At 39.5% G+C, this 21,564-nt stretch overlaps 1 protein-coding gene across 1 annotated transcript; it reads right to left on the bottom strand.

Annotated features, from left to right (window-relative positions):
• Positions 1-213: 213 nt before the first annotated feature.
• LOC145456018 (peroxisomal targeting signal 1 receptor-like) lies at positions 214-13,042 on the bottom strand. Its single transcript, XM_080334051.1, has 8 exons — positions 12,959-13,042; positions 12,505-12,660; positions 12,367-12,437; positions 10,342-10,545; positions 8,294-8,435; positions 4,980-5,063; positions 4,865-4,920; positions 214-445 (listed from the first exon to the last, which is right to left on the bottom strand). Exons 1-8 carry the CDS (start codon positions 13,040-13,042, stop codon positions 214-216), a joined length of 1,029 nt encoding a protein of 342 aa, XP_080190177.1.
• Between the last annotated feature and the right edge of the window lie 8,522 nt (positions 13,043-21,564).

Raw genomic sequence — 21,564 nt, 5'->3', positions numbered from 1 at the left:
TGGTTATGGGCAATAGACCAATCAACCACACTACTCCAGTACTCATCCTAGACGAGCAGGCTTCAATTACCGGACGACCAATAGTAGTTGCTTATCATACGTCCAGCTGCATCGATACAAGTTCATACAATGTCCAACTGAGTTTGCATTCGCACATGAAAATCCCACCGCAACAGAAAATTGTGAGATTCTATAAGAGTCCTTGCAAGAGCATCACTGACTTTTCATGACCCATGACGGGTCCATAACAACAATTCGATACATCTCCTCAAAATCTAACCGTTCTGCGGCACTCTCCACTCGGGGATCACCGACTTTAGGCCCCATCCTTCTCACACCCTCCCATATTGTAGAGTTGTGAAAATATTCTCCAGTAGTCGCATGACAGAATTTTCCAATTTTACGTTGCAGACTCATGGCGTTCAGATGATGTACCATGGCCTGCCTGCAGGAAAGGAAGAAATGCAATTAGGTTTGTGGTACAACATGAGAAAATGGCATGAATCAGATAATTGATTTTCAAAACTGTAACGCAGTGGTTCTCAACCTTTTTGACCCGCGGACTATTCTCAAGCTCGCCTATATATCCGCGGACTCAAGCTTATATTAACAAAAAGTAGGTTTTTTGATATCTATCCAAGACAGCGTAATACCGTATCGACAAAACAAACAAGCACTGTTATTCACTCAACCCACACTTAATGAGAGCCTTGTCCTTGATCTTGCTTGAAAAATTTATCGAATTCCGAAATTATGGTTGTCAATGTAGGCCTACATCTGATGTCAACTTACGGTTGAAGTCTATCGCTATAGCCTACTATTCTTTTGTTCGCTGTCAGAGTTGAAAGGCCAGATTCACACAGGTAGGCAATGTGACCGGAAATAGCAAAAGAGCTGTTGCAGCTTGCTAGCAAAGATCTGAAAGACTATGCTCCATCGACTGCACATTTGGCCAAAATTGAGTCAAGAAAGCTTTTGTAAACATGTCTTTCCACATCCATCGGCTTGCAATTCATGCAACTGTTCAGTAATGCAGTCATTATCTCTAGTCCTACTTAAAATATACAACAATAGATTGTTTCTGCGATTAGCACATGTCCAATTGTCCATGCACATATTGCTGTAAACGTTTTATCATGTCTCTGCTCGTGTAATCGGATTTACCGGTAGAGCTGAGTGAGGCGTTTCGGAAAATGATATAGCTCATGTGTATTTTTTCTTGGGGGAAGGGTACCCAATAATCAAGAAAGTTGACACCATTAAATCACCATTAAATTTTTGTTTTTAAAGTTGCATAAATTTCCAAAAAAAAAACTCTACAATTTATGTTAATTCACGAATAGTTTTGGCTCCCCTTCGAGCTCGCCCGCCCCCCCCAATTATGGAGGTTTGGGGCGCGGCAGTTACAGTCCTGCATACGTGTGTATGAAGAGCTGTCCTGGGGATTTACACCCGGCATATTCGGTATGTGAATTGTGAATACTCAGCATTAAATTCCGAGTCCATTCGTACTAAATTTGAGTCAATCCGGCCAAAATTGTAGAGTTTATGACCATGATAGAATTGATTATGACAATTTTAACAATAGGCCACCTCGGACATGAATGTAGGGCATTTTGAAAAATTCCAGTTGGCGATAATGGGGGTTTATACCTGGCATGTTTGGTATCAAACCAGGAAGATGCTACAGATGTGCAAAGCATACCCGTTTTGCCTGTGATACTTGCAACCAACTGGTTTGTCCAAGACGCAGAAAATCTCAGAAGAACGAATATTGCTTGCAATGCTGATCAATTTGTTGTAGTGCTGTTTCGTTGTTCTTGCGTTTGAAATATACGTGGCGAAACATCGCTTTTTGAGGTATCTCTAATATTGCTTTCAAAACTATAGTCACTGCAGTGTGATTTGTTAACTTGAAGGCATTTTGTATGCCCCTTATCAACAAGAGTTAACGGCACAATAAGAAGCATATAGAAAAAGATTCAAACGAAATCCAAATTGGCAAAATTTGACGTAACAATGCAATAATAAAAAGGAACGGTAGCTGGCCCAAGTCAGCTGTACCGGTACTCCTGTAGTCATAATAAAGGGGTAAGAGAGAATCAAATTATACAATACACAGAAGACGTTACACAGACAATTAGCGGTATATATTATTGGAATATCTAAAGATCGTATACAAACTCTTTCTCCTTCTTATGGTGCCGTTAATTCTTGACAAGGGAAACCCGAAAAGCGACCGAGGTGATGAATTCTACTGCAGTGAATGTAGTTCTGGAAGCACTATTCAATTTGAGTACCGCCAGTCACATATTTGAGGTATCTATGCATTTTTATGACAGCTATTAAGGTTACTAACATTTCAAAATAGGTATTTTGCGAATCACGCAGCCTAATTCTAAAATCGGAATTTAACGAAACCGGACCAGGACGGGGCTCATGCGCTTTCGGACCAAAAAGCTATTTTCTCCGTAAGGCTGCAATGACTTTGGTCCGAAAGTGAACGAGCCCCGTAGGTCTGTCAATTACATGTTCCGAAATCATATTGAAAGTGGAAGAAAAAATTGAAAATTTTGACATTTCCGTGGATTTTTGACTTCTCAATCTAAAACTAAGTCCGTAGACCACTAAATTAGGATCCATGATCGTTTCTTAAGGTTTTATCGATATAAAATTACCTAAAATAATAAATTCACTATGAGACTGGCGTCTTTCCATTGAAAAACACGCGGAAATACCAGGTTGACAATCTGTCAACGTGTGTGCCGAATAAGTTACTTAAAATTCCTGTGCTTGCGGACTCACCCAGGACCTTCCGCGGACTCAAATGAGTCCGCGGACTCGGGGTTGAGAAACACTGCTGTAACGGATAGGTGGGCTCCAGGCTGTATCAACCTTCACGGTCGTTTCGATCATCTCTATCTGATACCGAATACTGTGCAGTGTGCAAGTGCATGCATAGTTTCTGTAACACCATCATTGCCGTCTGTTTTTCAAGTATTTTGGTTGGATGAAAATTAAGTCTCTCTCTCTCTCTCATCAGTCCTATTTCCAACTTTCACTTAATCGCAGCCATGAGTGAGTGCTGAGGGAATGCAAGAATTATTATAATATTTGATACTGGTGCAGCCATGTATGTTAGAGACACTTCTACTTCTAAATTTATGTAACACCTCTAGTGTTGCCTTCATCATAGTGTCGTACCTCCCGCTTGTGTTTAGTTTTTTTTTTCGTTACAAAATTCAATCGTTCCTGCCAAAAAACAGTGACAATTTTTAAGACGGGAGAATATAAATGCAAGCTTTTAGCATCCAGAGGATACCGCCTTTCACACATAATTCAGAAAAACTAGATGTACCGAGCTTTCACCCTCTGACGTCATTGGTTTTCACCTCAACTTCAAAATACACACATCACCTCCATCAGTTCTACCGGTAAATCTGATCAGATGAGTTCAGACTGGATAAAATAATAATAGCAATACATGCAGTGATGCAAGCAAGTACCAATATTATTGACAAAATTTGTCCATAAATTGCTCTGGCTCGTTCGTGATTCGCACAATATGTAACCATATTGTCCTATACGGTGTGGACTAGGGTTGCTTTTAAAACAAAAATCAATTTAAAAAAAAGTTTAATCCATGACGTCACGAATATCAATTGTGACGTTTATAGTGGATTGACATTGATAATTGGATATGTAGGGTAAATTTAGCTCCTTTGACGAAAAATATCTGCACTATTAATGTTGAACCGACTATTTTGAGGGTTCCAACCATCCCATATCGATATATGTCAGCTACATCGGTTGGTAATTGTCCATAGGCTCATACAACATGTTTTTTGGAAAGCATTTACAAAATTATGGCATAATTTTAAAACTAATATAAAACACAATGTTTTTTTTTTAAAAGGCCCTCGTTTAGAACACTGTTTAGAACATGTTTGTTTTAAATGCAACCCTAGTGTGGACACAAGCAAATCTCACAGCTCATTGAAATTGGTCTACGTCACACATTTCATTTGGCTAAAGGCAATCTGACGGTAATCTTTGATCGGCTTGCCGAGTGCGAAATCTGATAAAACGGGTATCAATCAAAAGCCACCGCGGTGCTGAATGCGAAAATATGAATTTTATTCTGCTCGTGGTCCTGGAATCCCCCAAAATCAGCCTCGAATGCATTGTAACGGAGTTTGGTATTGTAACGGAACCATGTCGTCTGGGTGCAGGTGGGGAGCAGCGCCAACCTCAAGCGTATTGGCCATTATGGCGCAACCGATTGAGCATTCACACTCACTCTCGTGCGCACTTGCTCTTGAACTGCTCAGACGGCATGGTAGCGTCACAATACCAATCTCCCGTTACAATGCAACTTTTGAGGCTGATTTTTGGGGGGTTCCAGGACCACGAGCAAAATAAAATTTATATTTTCGCAATCAGTACCGAGGTAGCTTTAGATTGATACCCGTTTTATCAAATTTAGCGCTATCGGCAATCCGGTCCAAATTTACCGTCAAATTGCCTTTAGCCAAAGGGAAATTGTGACGTTAGACAATTTCCCTGAGCCGTGCGATTTGCTTGTGTCCAGACCATATAGGACACTATGATTAACACTTAGTTATTGACAAGGTGAGTGCAGTTGTTTGCATGAAGGTTAGTGATGAAATAACCGATAGAAGACGTGGGACAGAGTCTCCCAGGACTTGGGTTGATCGCCCTATAGGGGGTCCAAGAGCAACGGCAAGTATCCAAACCCCAGGAGGCCTGTGGGAACAGTTTGGTCACCTCTGGTATAACTAGATAACAATTGCAAACATACCGATAACATTTCAGATATGTACAAGACCACCCAAGATTGTACATTGCTTCTATGTAATTTGGGTGAAGTTCCAAAGCTTTCTTGAAAGCATGAGCCGCCTGAAAGCAAGTGACATCATAAGAATATGGTTCAAAACATCGTTACAAATCAAGTTTACCTGTGCATAGTTTCCAAAACAGGAATATGTTTCGCCGAGTTTGTTCCACATGACCGGATCCTCTTGATTTATCGAGAGAGCCATCTTGAAGAGATTGTCATTTATTGGAAACCAATTAACTCGAAAAAAACACATCGCTGCCACGAGGAAATAATCAGCTCTCATTAGGCAAATAATAGTCAACAGAATTAGGCTGATATGGCTGCAAGCAATGCTACAAGATTTGAAACACACCTCTTCATCAATATCCCATTTTTGATATTGCTCGAGAGACTTCTCATCGAGTGTGCAATGTGCATACTCTTCCATTATATCACTAGCATAATTTTAGGCCACAATTCATATGCTAATGGGTAATTGATGAAATTTCCAATAAAATTAATCTGATGTTGATTCTGTACTATAGCATAACCAGAGGTGGTCAGTAACGAAGTACTTATACTTTTTCGAAGTACTTAAATAGTTTTCCTCTACTTCTGGTACTTACTCAAGTAGATTATTTTTTTGCTACTTCTACTACTTCGTAATATTTTGTGAACTACTTACTTACTTTTTCGCTATTTTCAGTTTGTCAAGTAGAAGCAGTTCAATTCCCCAATAAGAAAGATAGCATAAAGAATTTCGGGGCTGTTTTCACGTAGTACCAACATTTAATTTTCATAAAAGTAATGTAATACCCAGAATTTTCATTGCGCTTCGCGCACAGTAGATATGGTGTCAAAAATATGTTTTAACGAAAGTATCGCTGAATATAATTTAGATACCAGGTTGCGTGGTTCCGTTCACACCGCATTATCGCCTATATCAAATATTTCATCATAGTAAGTAATATACCAAGCAGCCCATGACGTGTCTTAATCTGGAAAAGTGGACTTTGACTTTTTTTAACGTTGGACCTGTTTTAGCAGACCACCGGTGAAACTTTCTGGACAATAGACATGAAAGATATCGTCCGCTTTTTAGAAGTAGTATTTGTATTTTTCTTTCAATTGATAGTATTATACGTTAAGTTCTAATTATAGTTTCAGTTCTTTTGTCTGGAGAACATAATATCGAAGTATAAAAGCATGTGTAGTATATTCGTTGAGTTATATTTTGTATCTGAAAAGTCACACTCAGTGTACAATGCGACGTCATGAACAGATAGGAGGATGTCAAACGACACGCAGTTGCGACCGTTTTAATCTAACAGCCCCCTCGGTCTAGAGCAGTGCTCTTCAACCGGGGTTGTCGTACACCCTAGGGTGTACCAGAATTTGCAAAGGGTGTACCACTCGGATGGGGTGTACAGGGGTGTACCAGATCCGAATTACAATGAGCCGATGGCTAGCCATCACAAAGACAGGTTTATGGGTCAGTACAGGTTGACGTAGAGGTTAATGAGCAATATGGTATGACCGTATGATGTTATCTCAAGTGTAATACTGTACACCGCTTGATTGTGATGTCATAAGCAAATATTTCTCCTATTCATTTAGCCGTCGGCAATAGACCAATGGTTCCGTTTGGTGTTGGAAAGTATGCAGTTAACAAACATGTGTTCAGCTAGTCATTTGTCTTTTAGTGATTTTTGAGGAAACCGCCGCGATAGCTCAGACTTCTTGAATCGGTACTTCCTACCCGACGTTAATGAATACCGCAATGCACATAAATGAAGTGACGTTGCCAGCCAGGGTCGAAACAGCTTCCATGTTGAAATCGAAACTCTTTTGTTTTAAAATGCCGATTTTATATCCAATATTTCGCCATACATTTGCAATTTAGTATTTTGTTATTAGTGATGCAAATTAGCGACAATAGACTGTGTATAGCGGCATACGATCTGAGGTTACTGACATCTCTTGCAGCCCATGTGCTACTATCGACATGTGTGTGGTGTGGGGCAGGCCTGATACGCAGTAGGCTGGTGCGCCTGCTATCATCGCTGATCTGAATTACCGCTTCTGCAGCAGTAGCTTTACCTACTCTCTCCACAATACTGTTACATTTAGGTTGATTATCGTTCGTAATGTCATGCTGTTTTGGGGCTGACACGAAATAAATTCCAATTTGCGTGCGGGCGGCCTAACTGGCGGCGAATAGACTCTGTGACCAAATACTATTTTATTCAAATCCAAATTTTTTTGACGGCAATAACTCCGCTTCTACTTGTTGGAATTGAACCAAATTTGAAGAACATCATTTTTACAGACAACCTAATACTTTCATTGGGTGAACAGAAAAATTTCACATTTTTCGTTATTTATTTTTATATTATAAATAGAAACTTTCTTCTTCTACCGTAGCCATGCGGCTACTGGTTGGAATTGAACCAAATTTGGTGTGTAGGCTTAAGTTAGGTAACCTAACAATTTTATCAAGTAGCCAGTACGAATTGAGGAAAAAAGTCATTTTGAAGACCCCTAATGAACAGGGGTGTACGAGTTTTGAGCAAACGTTAAAAGGGTGTACCACGTCGAAAAAGGTTGAAGAGCACTGGTCTAGAGTGCCCGATGTCACAGTTCTTTTCCATGCTGATCTTTTTGAAGCCGCGGCCCTTTCTACTAGTTCTTTCCATTCCTTGTGAGTGCTTTCTTTCGTCAGGTCTTTTTCTGGGCTTTTTTGACGCCGTAAGAACGGCAACGGCGGGTGAAGAGGAGCCCAGATAAAACCTCCGACGGGACCGGGTCCGCCAGATTAGTAGGTGCTTATCGTCACCACTACGCTATGTCCCCCGCTAATGCCTTATATTTTCCGAAAATAAAGCTATACACTATTTGGCATTTTTATGATCTGCCATATTTTTAATTAACGTATACTAATCGAGCAAAGTGTTAAAGCCGTATCCAAAACAACTTCTCCGCATTGCTCTTCGACTGAACTAAGGGCCTTATAAATATGGGGGAAGGCGCCATGCCATGATATTCTCTAAAACGGGGTGTTGGAGTGAACAAAGGATTAGTATCGCATTTCCATATCAATATTATCATTTACATCCCATGATGTGGACGACTGCTTATTCTGTCAATGATTGACACCTCCTGGGATGCATCATGAATCAAGGTATTTACACCTTCCGCATAGTTCCATTTGCAGCTTTTGACAGTCCATGCGAACGAATTACGATCGTTTTCACATCTACTTACTTACTTGAGTAGATTTAAAGTCACCAAATTCTACTTCTACTTGAAGTAGTTTTAAGTTGCTTGTGTAAGGACTTATACTCGCACTTGAGTAGTTTTTTTCGTCGCTACTTCTACTTCTACTTGAGTATCTTTCTTGACTACTTTGACCACCTCTGAGCATAACATAAATGAATATCTATGCCTTTATACCTGGATGCAGTCAATCGCATTGTCGTGCTCACAGCCCAAGTTGTAGAGCATCCCTAGAGCTCTCAGCACATCGCGATCGGGATTTTCCTCATTCAATCGTAACGCTTGAACTAGCAGGCCTTCAGTTTCTTTGAACATGCGACTGCAATGAAAATGAGTCCTTTGTGATGTTTGCAAAGCATGTTCTGGCAAGATAAGACCGGATTGGGAATCCGGCACACTTTTTCTCGGCATCTTCTTAATCTGATTGTACTTGCAGTGTATTCAACGTTGACAGCCAACTTCCATTGTATGTTATTACCGGATAGTTTTGCAGTATTTCGAGCCAGATTTTGTTCTGGATAATATCGACAGTTTCAAGCAGAGGTGGTCAGTAATGAAGTACTTTTACTTTTTCAGAGTACTAGAGTAGGTTTTGCAAACTAGTTTTACCCAAGGAGTTTTCAGGTTTTTACGTAAAAATAGACCTAGAATACTTGTATTTTTTGCGTATTTGCAACATGCTACTTCTACTGGAGTACCAAGGATGACAACTTAGACCAGCTCTGGTTGAGTGTTGGCGTATTTTCCCAGAAATGAGCATTTTATTGAGAATGGAAATCCCGCTTAAATACTGTTGGCAAACATTCATACCAAATTAAATAAATGTCCGCAAGCACAGGAGATGGGACAACAGGCAGAAAATGAGTGCTAATGACCATACTTTTTATAATAAATGCATCACTTCAGAGCAAAAATGAGGCTCGAGAACCGTAATGATCCCTCCAGGGGATGAAACTTCATCCAGTGGCTCTGCATAAGTGCAAACTGCACAATGCACACACACGCTAACATCCTAGCACAGAGGTTCTCCACCTTTTTGACCTCACGGCACCTTTGCGAGGGAATTGTAGTTCCCCTTGCAATTCAAGAACCACAAGTGCAAGATTTGGATAGCTGATGACTAAAAAAAAGAAAAATAGTTCGTCAACCTGCATCATGTTACTGTTCGAGTATTCAGCCAAAGATTCTCACCGCCCCATTGTTGGGTTCGTGCGATTACCTTTTTTTTAGTCATCCTCTTATCAAATGCTACTGTATGTGGGGAGTGGGCGTCCAACCGACATTTGACGGTGGAGGCCCGAGTTCGAATCTTGGATTCCAGAAGCGACATAAGCTTATCTGGGTTCCTCCTCCCCTATGTTGCTGCGCTCAAGCGTCTTTACATAAAAGGGCCAGATGATGAAAGACAATGATCAAAGACTGCTACATCGGAATTAGGCTGAGGTGGATGCCAGATTGAGAGACCGTATACTCAGTCTCACAGGCACCGGCAGTAATGCCGGACTAAACTAGCTGGGAATTGTGCAATTTGGAAATACTTCACAAGGTATTTCCGTTTACATGCTGCTGTTCAAGCGAGAAAATTAGTAACGCGTTGATCGAACACGAGTAATTAGAAGCGACGAGATATCAGAGACATTGACTTCTAAATGTGCCAGAATCTCACGTCTCAGTTTGCTGGTGTGCTCTCAATAAGAGATTACCAAAAGTGCGCTGCACAGCGAGATATCGCAATCCTCATTATACGAGTATGCATTTGCAAGACAAATGGACATGAGATATCTTTCTCGTTTGTTGTGCATGCGAGTATTGGTGACATCACATCATGCTGTAATCTGCTGTGTAAATGAAACTTCATCTTTGATTCACATGGAGTTGTTAGTTGTTATATCATACGAGCGAAAGTTGAGCTTATTCAGGCTAATTGACATTATATGCGCTAGTTCATCAACACAAGGAAGCTGATCCGATTCTTGTATTATAGGCAGGCACATGAATGGTTATCTTGATAAATTTGAAAAATTTGTACGCCTTTTCACGACTGGATACCGGTTTGCTTCATATTATCTAAATTCAGTTGCTACATACAAGCGACAAGGTAATTGCCCCATTAGTGATATAGAATGCTAGAGAGTAGCTCTAACACTAATTATAATAGAACTGCAGATTAACCCTGGTTACGAACCACTGTCCTAATGTATAACCAGCTATTAGGTCGTTCTTACTAATTCGTATAATAATTCCCATGAGACCCGCTGCTAGATGCCAGTTCAATTCGAGTCTCCTTATCCGCCTTCAAATGCTTGTATTTCGGATGAACTTTTACCCAATCTATCAAAGCCATGCATGTGGAGTCCTTGTCATGACTTTGATTAACTGACGCCCTTTCAAGCAGCGATTCCGTCATGTTTGGGTCAAACTGATAGCACCTGCAAAATAAAGGTAACATACTATTATCGAACAATTCACTAAAAACTATTAGCGGAGATTCACTGATTTACTCAAGCGAAAATTCTAACTAACGAGGCAATAACCATCTGTATGGCTACTGCATAGCCAGGGTTGCCATACCGTCCTTATTTCCAAGATTTGTCCTTATTTTGAAGGGCCACGTCTTAGAAAATCCAACTGTCCTTATTTCTAAGAAATGTTCTTATTTTCGACTTGCGACCTTATTTTGTCTTGTTTTCAACAACTACAGAACTTCGATCATTTCCCTCTGGCATCTGTGTGGCACAATATTCTAAAAATATGCTTTTGCGTCGAGATTTCATGACATCACGAATGAAAGGAACTCCCATGGCGTACGCACCACCGGATTTGACTTCGAAGTGGGACAATAGCTTAGCTAGGGCAGTGAGTGGTGTAGCAGCTTCGGCTGTACGAAGCTATCGCCGCGGACGTCATTTTAGCAGTAAACAGCAGTACCAGGTTTCTGCTGTTTAGTCTAAAGCAGAATGAACTGTCGGGAAGGAAGCATTTACTGCGTACTGAAAAAGGGCGTCGACAATTGGGTTAAAAAGTAAAGCTATAAATTATTGATAAATTGATCTAAATTATATATTGTGCATATAGTGTTAGCTACTAATAACGTTAAATCTGGTAGTTAAAATTAGCAGGCGTAAAAACGTTTTTCGTGACGATTATGAGAGAGAATTCACAGGTATCACACGAAGCTTGAAAAAGGAGTGCTTCGCACATTGCAATATCTGCAATTGTGACATTAACCTAGCTGGAGCTGGAGGCCATAGGACAGACCGGTATTTCAGCTCATATTGATACCCCAAAACACAAGAAGTGTGCCATGATGATTAATTCGAGCCAGTCGATGAATAATTTTTTCACAAGTCGATCATCACCAACGACCACAGACTACAACGCAGCTGCTGCTGAGGGTATCTGGGCATTCCATACTGCAAACACCATCAATCATTCCGCTCCAACGATTGCACATCGAAATTGTTTAAAGCAATATCCCACCATTCCAACATCGCACAAAAGTTTGCTTCGGCCAGGACCTAGACTTATAAGCATTGTTACTGGAGTTTTTGCTCCACGCTAAAAAATGATTTTGTCTAAACTTGATGTAGCTTACAGCCTTTTTCCATCTTGGTTGACGCCTCTAATCACAACTAGGTGAAGAAGTTTGGTTTATCAGAGGGTTCAAGACCAACGTGTTTTTTTTGGGGGGGGGGAGGGGGGTGCTGACGAAGTGCTGTTTCGGCCATGAGTAAAGGTAAACCTAGACCTGTGCTGTCGTGAGATCCATGAAGCACTTTATACTAACAAGGAGTGGCGGGAGCAGGTTAATTGTTTCTGGAATGTGATATGCCACAACTCGTATAAATACAACATATGTACAAAAACGCTTTTTAATGCTAATTTAATTTTTCGACTGTCCTTATTTCTGGGGCCAAGTCGATGGCAACCCTGTGTATAGCGAATACGTAACACATGTATCTACAATTTGACACATCATAAAAACATTGAGAAACACAGAAAACATGTTGCCTGCAATCAAACTCCGCGAAATTTGAAACAGTAGGCTAACAAGTTAACAGTTGAGAATATACAGAAAGACGCAGGTCATGATAATATACAATGACAAGATGCAGCCCACACAGAGACGCGAATATGCTGAGATTGATGTGCGAACCATTATACGATGAATAGTACAGCAATATCAAGCATGTGTTTTTTGTAGTAGATATGGCAATGTTGACTCAGAAAATACAAATCTCAAACCATACCTTCGAAAAGATAAGGAAGCGTCATAAATGTACAAGTTCTTGGCTTGCACCATCCCGAGCTGCAGCCAAGCCTGTAGGATTAGATAGAGATTATTACTTTCAAATATCCCTCAATCATAATGAAAAGGCGTACGTTACCTTTGCGTTCTGGGGATTTTTGTTCAAAGCAGCTTCAAACATCAAGGTAGCGTTTATGGTATCGTAAACTTTTAGATATTCCATTCCCTTTTCAAAGGCATCTTCCGGGCTCATGTCCAGATATGGATTATCCTTTTGGAAGCCATAAGGTAGATCCTGAAGTAAACAGGTAAAACTAAGGCACTGGCCTTCTCAGAGCATGGCAGCTCAACTTGATAAAAGTATTACACGTATTGCTCTTTTATTCCTATACTTGGCTTGATGATTAGCAGAATTAACTATTGAAGTGACACAGTAGAACAAACTTAGCATCGACTTTTTTCCATTCACAAAGCCATATTGTTATTTGCATTCTGTTTCATTCCAGAAGGGAGAACATATATATATATAGATATAAAAAAAAATATAAAAATAAACACCCATCTAGACAGTGACGATGCTTAATTTTCCTTACTTTCTGAGAATACTCATCTTCTGCGCTATGAGATTCGTCTTCCGATGATGATTCTATCGATTCCAGTTCTTCTATAAATTCCATTGCGGATTCAGGGACAGATGAAGAGGGTTCATGTGATACGTTGACATGATCTTCAACCTGCCAAGAAAATTATGCAAACCATGCAATCACGTCAGCCATCCCAGATACAATGAGAGTAGTTCTTTCTGAAACACTCTGCATCTAACTTGTCAATTTCCAAAAATCAACAAATAACCCAATTGGTTGGCTGGAGGTTAGGTGAGAAATTATGTCATGTCGGGGGTCAGTTGTTGGGATATGGGTGGGGCTATGGTTTGTATTGTCAAGGATTAGGTTAGTGGTGAGGCTAGATCAGGGCAGGGCATAGCTTGGGTTAGGCCATGAAATTTCATTGCCGTATGTCATGCTTTAAAGGTGGGTAACCGGCCCATGGGTCAGATCTGTAAGAAAGGTGCTAATTAGGGTTGTCCATAATTTGGAAAATCTCAAAATTTATTCGTATCCATGTCTCATTCTATAGATTATAGTTTAAAAACGTCAATGAACGTGCAATAAGCTCACAGGAAAGTCGTTAACATATGTCTAAATGCGTTTGAAAGTAGCTGCCGCAGAGTGGGCGTGTCAGCGACCATAGAACGGCAAGCAGACTAGTAATGATGAAATCACGGAGTTTGATTGGCTAATCTGCTATGCTTCAATGATCACGACGTTGGTGGCTTGTTGATCAGCTGATCAAGGAGTCGGCTAACGGCGGTGATACTGTAAGCACATTGTAGGTTGGTCCACAAATAATGATTTAGGATTAATTCAGAACATGTTTAATTACGAAATACATGATGAACAAAGAACAGCTGCTTCACAATATCTTTAAATACATGACTGGATGGCTCATTGTGAAGGCAACCGTTGTAGCCTGTATGCCTCGATTTCATTGATGGAAAGCACAAAAACACGCGAAGAAATATTGAAAAGGCGCTTATGCAGGTGGCAAACGAATTTCAAGTTTCAGAAGGGAAGTACCATAATTGAATACAAATATAAAGCTTATCATTGACACTACTTTGTCTGATCTTATTAAGCTGCTGTAGCGGTATATAATAGAAGTCTTGAATGCTGTAAGGGCTGGATGAATCAGTCATTTAGGCTTGGCACTTGTCAGATTCTTGCAGCATAATGAATCATACCCGCAAGTGTTGTCAAAGTCCTCAATGATGCCGCGCAAAGAGGTCTAAAGATAAGCACACACTACGTTGGTAGGACCAGCAAAAATACAGTCTGCTTGCATTGCTAAGCATGTCCTTAATGAATCTTAGTTCATTACCGGCTGCATCACGACTAATGCTTGACTCAAACCAGAGTGGACATAAAAAGGAGGTATCGAAGCGGTGTGGCAGATATACACTCTTCTTCAGAAATCCCATGTAAGCTACCTGGTCGGCCCATATATCTTCTGAGCATACAGGATTGTGTCTAGAATCCATCTCGCATGGTATGATGCACCAGTTTGGCGATGTCTAATATGCCTTACCTGCACCCAGAAAAGCAGGGCCACTTGGCGTAATCTCAAGCATATCAGATAGGTATTTCTCGGATCTATACTTAGTTCTATAAGTTCACAATCATTTGCTGTTTCACCTCTGTCATGCCTGCAAGAGCCTATTGTTGCCAAACCTATCGGTACCTAGTTTCAACACTAAAACATTCAATGACCAGATGTCACATTTTATTATTAAATCACCAACGTACAATGTGCTTACAGAATCATTGCCGTTAGCGAACTTTTGAACTAGTAGAAGCACATAATCAGCAAGCCGCTATGGTCGTGATCATTCAAGCATAGCTGATTAACCAATCAAGAGACGTGATTTTGTGATTACTAGTCTTCTCGCCGTTCTATGGTTGATAACACGCCCACTCTACGGCCGCTACTTTCTAACGCATTTAGACAAATGTTAACGACTTTCCTATGAGCTTATTGCAGGTTCATTCACGTTATTCATCAATAATCTACAGAATGAGACATGGATACGCATCCTTTTTGAGATTTTCCAAATTATGAACAACCCTAGTGCTAATATTTTGTGCAGCATGCACTCTCTGCTTGCGGAAGCCGTACATTAGTTTGTACCAATTGGATTGATCCCTTTCGGCAAATAATATCCATCCAGGACCACATATTCCTGTCGAGTACGACATCTGTTACGGAGTCAACCGTCGATAGCTTATTAGTTAAAAGATCTGCTGCAGCATGTGACTTGATTAGGCCTACTAATTATTGACAGATGGTTCTCATGTTCCCTTGAAAGGGAATATAAGCATATATCACATTCTCCTGCCAATTTTAATAAGATTATGATGATGAACTATTTTCGCAAGATTATCTACATATGCTACCAAGTCATCCTTAACACTAATAAGCATTATACCGTACTGCAATGCCTGGAAACAAGCTTGACAAAGAAAAAATGAGCCTGACGTTTATTAAATAATTTTCCGATGATGCCAATTCAGAAAAATGAGAGCCTGGATTTTGAAGTAACTTATATTTCTCGACTTGAATATTTCATATGTCGAGAGAGTAAGGTCCAAGGTGGCAATAAGTCTGTAGGTGTAGGTGCATGCCGTGCCCAGCCAAGATAAGGAGAAGGGTTTGAAAATTCCACAAATTTGCCACAGCAACATATATTTATTAGGGTTAAGTAGACACGCAACTCTCAATTATACAAGGATCAGATAACCTGTCTCGTGTTGATACCTGTATGATATATATCATTGCCAGTATAAGTTCCACCTTTACTTGCTAAGATAAGCACTGGAAGAGAAGCAAAGCTTGGTATCATATTACCAGAGGTGGTCAGTAACGAAGTACTTCTACTTTTTCGAAGTACTCAATTAGTTTCCCTCTACTTCTGGTACTTACTGAAGTAGATCTTTTTTTCGCTACTTTTACTTCTATTTTGTAATATTTTGTCAACTACTTACTAACTTTTCGATATTTTCACTTTTCGATATTTTCAGTTTGTCAAGTAGAAGTAGTTTAATCTCCAAATAAGAAAGATAGCCCAAGGAATTTCGAAGCTGTTTTCACGTAATACCAACATTTAATTTTCATAAAAGTCATGTAATACCCAGAATTTTCGTTGCGCTTCGCGCACAGTAGATATGGAGTGACAAATATGTTTCAACGAAAGTATCACTGAATATAATTTAGATACCCGGTTGCGTGGTTCCGGTCACACCGCATTGTCGCATATATCAAATATTTCATCGCAATAAGTATGGCCCCCATAACGTTTGAAACTACTGTTTCGCAATCTAGCAATTAACTATTATACCTAGCAGCCCATGGCGTGTCCTAATCTGGAAAAATGGACTTTGACTTTTTTAACGTTAGACCTGTTTTGGCAGACCGCCGTTGAAACTTTCTGGAAAAAAGACGTGAGATATATTTTCCGCTTTTTAGAAGTGGTATTTGTATTTTTCTTTCAATTACGAGTATTAACGTTGAGTTCTAATTATAGTTTCCGTTTTTTTTTTGTCCGGAGAACATACATGTTGAAGTATAAAAGGAAGTTTAGTAATGCCTCATATTTCCGAAACTAAAGCTAAACACGACATGGCATTTTTACGATCTGCTAAATTTTTAATAAACGTATACTAATCGCGCAAAGTGTTAAAGTCGTATCCGACACAACTTCTCCGTAGTGCTCTTCGACTGAACTAGGGGCCATATAATATGGGTGAGGGCGCCATGCCATGATATTCTCCGAAACCGGGTGTTCGAGTAAACAAAGGATTAGTATCGCATTTCCATATCAGTACTATGATTTACATCCCATGATGTGAACGACTGCTTATTCTGTCAAAAATTGACACTTCCTGGGATGCATCAATATGAATCAAGCTCTCTACACCTTCCGCATCGCTCCGTTTGAAGCTTTTGACAGTCCATGCGAACGAATCACGATCGTTTTCACAACTACTTACTTACTTGAGTTGATTCAAAGTCAGTCAATTCTACTTCTACTTCAAGTAGTTTTAGGTTGCTTATGAAAGAAGTACTTCTACTCGTACTTGAGTAGATTTTTTTCATCGCTACTTCTACTTCTACTTGAGTAGCTTTCTTGACTACTTCGACCACCTCAGCATAATACAATCAGACATGGGGTAATCGCGATTTGTAATCGTAATCGATTACGACGATTACAGCATTTTCAAGTAATCGTAACCGCAATCGATTACATTCGAAAAAATCCCGAAGTAATCGTACTCGTAACCGACTACTTCCCATATTGAATCGTTCTCTTTGTGAAAGAACGATTACTTTTTATTTGTACAAGGACCGTGACATAAACTGAACACTCGTGAACAAGAAAGAGATTTTATACCAGTTATTGAGAGCACAAAACGTCTGACTTTCAAATGCCACTGCTCATTATTACGTCAGAGGTAGCCTATTAGCTTTGCTCGTCTTTGCGTAAGAAGTGTCCACACATAGTAAATATAGATATTCGATGTACATTAGTGTGATTGTAAGAAAACCCACCGTGCTGTATATCGGGTTATCAATACATTTCAGACACCACTACCTCGCAACAGGATAATTAATCACCTCTCTGCCTAAGTTAAAATAGCAACTTTTGTATTTATGTTTGGTTCTGCTTAGTTAAACTATAGAATGTAATAGTTCTAATTCTATAGTTGAATACAGTTTTCCCGTTGCTGCTTGGCGAGCAGTAGGCCTATATGGTACGAACGTACACCAGACAAAGGTTTGGAATTTTGTACTCGTCAAATAAAACATTACAGTTTCCACAACAAAGCATTAAAATCAACAGCTGCTGATATATATCATAACTGAGCCGTTGTTTTGTCGTTTTCGTAATGGCAGCTTGCATTACATTATCTACATTAAGTTGAAGGCAAAATTTTACGTTCACTTTCTCTTATTCTCATATTATTCTACTCAAAACGGGTGCCAATCGCTATTTCACAATTCTTTACTGAACATTTGGACCTGCCGCCATAGCTATCGGCTTATATACCATGTTAGCGTGTGTTGTAGCTAGAATCAGGATCAAAACAGCAAAAGTTTCCCCCCCCAAACATTGGTCTTGGGCCCCCATAGAGTAGTCAATTTTGAAATTGAAGATTTAATTTAATCAATAATATTGGTAATTGCATTATATTGCATTTTTAATCCTATCTCAGCGTCCGATGGCCAGATTTATCTGAAGAGCAGGGGGCGCGTAATTCATAATTATAACATCTGGTATCTTGCAATAATTACTTAATTGTATGTTGTTAATTCGTGACCTCCGGTCTGTTATATAGCCAAAAGATATTGATTGCAGTGGCCCAAACATAGCAGACTAAAAGAAAAACTTGCGTTAGACGCACATACAAATTGTCATGTCTAATGTTCTGTGGGTGCCCGCCTGCCCGGGTGGCATTTGCATCGTGGGCTCAGATTGAAAGGAATGGACTGTCAGTCACGCACACCCAGTGCGGCTATTGACAATGAACACATACCCTAAGTTTCGGCCAATGTCTTTCTTTAGTAGCACACATTGTGGAGTCTCATGTTGGCCGAAACTGCATATGTCTTTTGATGTGTCGAGGAGCGGTATTGACTGGCACCTAAATGCCTATTGCTATGAATTACACTGGTCAACAAAATGAAAAAATAATTTTTAGGCAGAACATCTGAGACCCGTTTCTGGGGTTTTTGAGGTTGCTGATTACGAATATCACATTAGTTTTGTGAGATTGGCTCTCTGTCAGAGCATATTTATACCCCCAAAAAAGCCCAAAATTACTGTATTTACCCTTAAATATTCCACTTGGTAGAAAGAAAATCGTAATTTTTTCTAATTTTATACTGCGCATAAATGTCTAATTGACAATGAAGAACCCTCATGTCATTCTCAATCATTCTATCAATATTAACATGACATGATGCGAAATATTTGTTTGTCAAAAAAGCAGTTTGTCAGGCCTAAATATTGTACTTTTGCACAACGGAAATTCATATTCTCCTGTATCAATGGTCATTCTACCAAGATTAAAGAGGCGTATAAAACTATAAAATTTGTCCGTGAAAGACTCAACTACAATACCCACGGGTATCTGGTATATTCGAATACTGATGAAAGATCCCAATTTCACATTCGTATGGAGTTCATAGCATGTAATTTCTCCTAAGATGTGGTAAATAAAACTTTTTAGATGATCACAAAGCACCCAACCACAAACAGTTGGCCCGAAAATTTGTATCTGCATATCGAAAACTTGGAACAAAACTTGGAAATTCATAACCCTCAAAACCACTCTTACTTTGTCTGCCTAAAAATATGTGTTGACCAATGTTATACATGCTTTATTTCTTGAGGGGGAGACGTATGCATTTCGAAATCAAGCAATCTAGAGATATTTAAATCGCAAAGCTCAAAGAGAATTTCCAAGTTAATGAAATACTTTTGAGTACCCTCCAACCACGCTCTCCACCCTATTGGGGAATTTGGGGTGCGGCAGTTATGGACCTGGCAAGAATGCAAAACGTGTGTGATAAACCGTCCTCTATAAAATGGGCAATGGGTACATTATGATGTTACAAGGAATGCCCCATATTCTTTAAAACAGTTGGTATATCATTAGGCCTTTTCAGCGCAATCCATGTATTGTCTTCCAATATAACTACTACGATGCAAAATAAATGTAATCGTGAGTAATCGTGATTACTTTTCAAATGTAATTGTAATCGATTACTCGGGGATTTTGTTGTAATCGTAATCGTAATCGTAATCGCGTGTTTCAGAAGTAATCGTAATCGCAAATCGATTACATTCATGAAGTCATCACCCCATGTCTGATTACGATACATCAATCCAATCACTCTTTTTCACCTACAAATGAATATGTATTATTGGCCCTCAGTGAACTATATTCTCTGTTCTGGACTGATGGAATCCGCACTGTAATGACACTAATTTCACATGATTAAGACCTTTGTCATCTTCTGTTACCACGAACCTGCCACTCATTTTCCGATATGTCATATGTTAGTATCTTAGAGTATTTCTCAGTTCAGATATTCATAAATTAATTATTGTCAGTTTACGTAGTCAGTCTTGAACCAGCATGACATCACAATCCATAATCAACATAAATCTAATGGCATTGTCTCAAAACCATGGAGATAAAAGAGAGGCAATGAGTACTGGTAACTGCAGCAGTCGTGATAGTTGGATCCAGCGATGATACGAGCACGCATCACATTACAACACATCAGAAGATGTCAATCACTCCATTTCACATACTAATGTATACACAACCCCAGCCTTCGAGCACTGTCGATTCTCACTAATTCATAGGACTGATAATACAAATTGCTGAATGGCAAAGCAGCTCAGAAAGATTTTGCTAATTCTCGCTTCCTGACAGCACTGAATATGAAAAATTGGTGAATTTGAAAAGCTTTTTCTCAATAATCTCAGCTGACCTCGTCAGTCAGGGGTTATCGTCAGCAACTAGTAGAGAATTGGAAATAACATTGTATATCAACAATCGTATCATGAAATATGATTTCACCGGCATGAAATTTTGAATAATCGGGGCGAAGAAAGCGCTCAAACTCAATGTACTATATTTAGATTGTACACAAACTCCTTCTGTTGGCACAGATTTGGTTATCGTATATAAAAGCTTCAATCCTATTCAGAGTGTAATATACAGTGACATACCCTGGAAGACCTTATTTGGTTAAGACCTTATTTGGTTCTACGGCCGGAAATGTAAATCGATCAAAATAATAACAATTACCGGCTGTCTATTATTTTCTTTCATTGAAGACACACAATGCGCATTGTGCAATGTAACACATAAGGCGCAATGTTAGGAAATGAACAGGAGCTGGAGGACAAAAAAACAAAAGCTGATTCTGAATTTTGATTAAATCTCGAATATTGAAGTTTGTAGTTCATTTCAATCACATTCCCACGGAGCCATGGCGCAGAGGTGGCTGGAATCAGAGAACATGGCGCTCGACAATGGAGACTGATCTAGCGCAACGCGGGCTGTCGCTTGAAGACGCCCACGACCGCCCACGTTGGAGACGCTTAACGCGAGCCCAAAACTGATTATCTCGATGTTCTTTTGTCTCCTGTTTTCTTTTGCCCTTTTTTATTTTTATCTAATTGAAAAGTCGATATATATATATAATCATCTAATTTGTTACAGTCGAGTTAAGAATTTGGTGTCAAGTGTAACGTGACAAGGATATAAAATACCCAACACAGGAGATAAATATATTGTGGTTCCCCAATACAAGATGGAGTACGGTAATATTGTAAAACTTACGTCATTCAATTGCCGAGTCCAGGCATCATTCTTCTCTGATCCAAGATATGAAAAGTTATTTTGAATGAATGAACAACACAGGAAATTGGCTGCTAGTTTGTACATACAAGCTGTTGAAGATGTTTGACCCTCCATCTCAGAAGTGTTGGTGTCGAGAATTCTTGGTTCATTATCCTCAACTTGATAATCTTTTGACCTAAGTAGTATAGTATATTGGTTATTCA

The sequence above is a fragment of the Botryllus schlosseri genome, chromosome 14 (assembly GCF_051294905.1).
Source record: "Botryllus schlosseri isolate E-star chromosome 14, Bs_hap1, whole genome shotgun sequence".
Classification (NCBI taxonomy): Eukaryota; Metazoa; Chordata; class Ascidiacea; order Stolidobranchia; family Styelidae; genus Botryllus; species Botryllus schlosseri.
Note: the sequence above shows the minus strand (reverse complement) of the source record. Positions and strands in the feature narration are given on the sequence as shown.

Excerpts from the sequence above, each read along its gene's own strand:
- LOC145456018 (XM_080334051.1), bottom strand. The coding sequence starts at position 13,042 with ATGGAATTTATAGAAGAACTGGAATCGATAGAATCATCATCGGAAGAC. Across the intron at positions 4,921-4,979 it reads GTTTTGGAAACTATGCACAG|GCGGCTCATGCTTTCAAGAA; the intron begins GTAAACTTGATT and ends ACTTGCTTTCAG. Across the intron at positions 446-4,864 it reads CCAAATTACATAGAAGCAAT|GCAGGCCATGGTACATCATC; the intron begins GTACAATCTTGG and ends CCTTTCCTGCAG.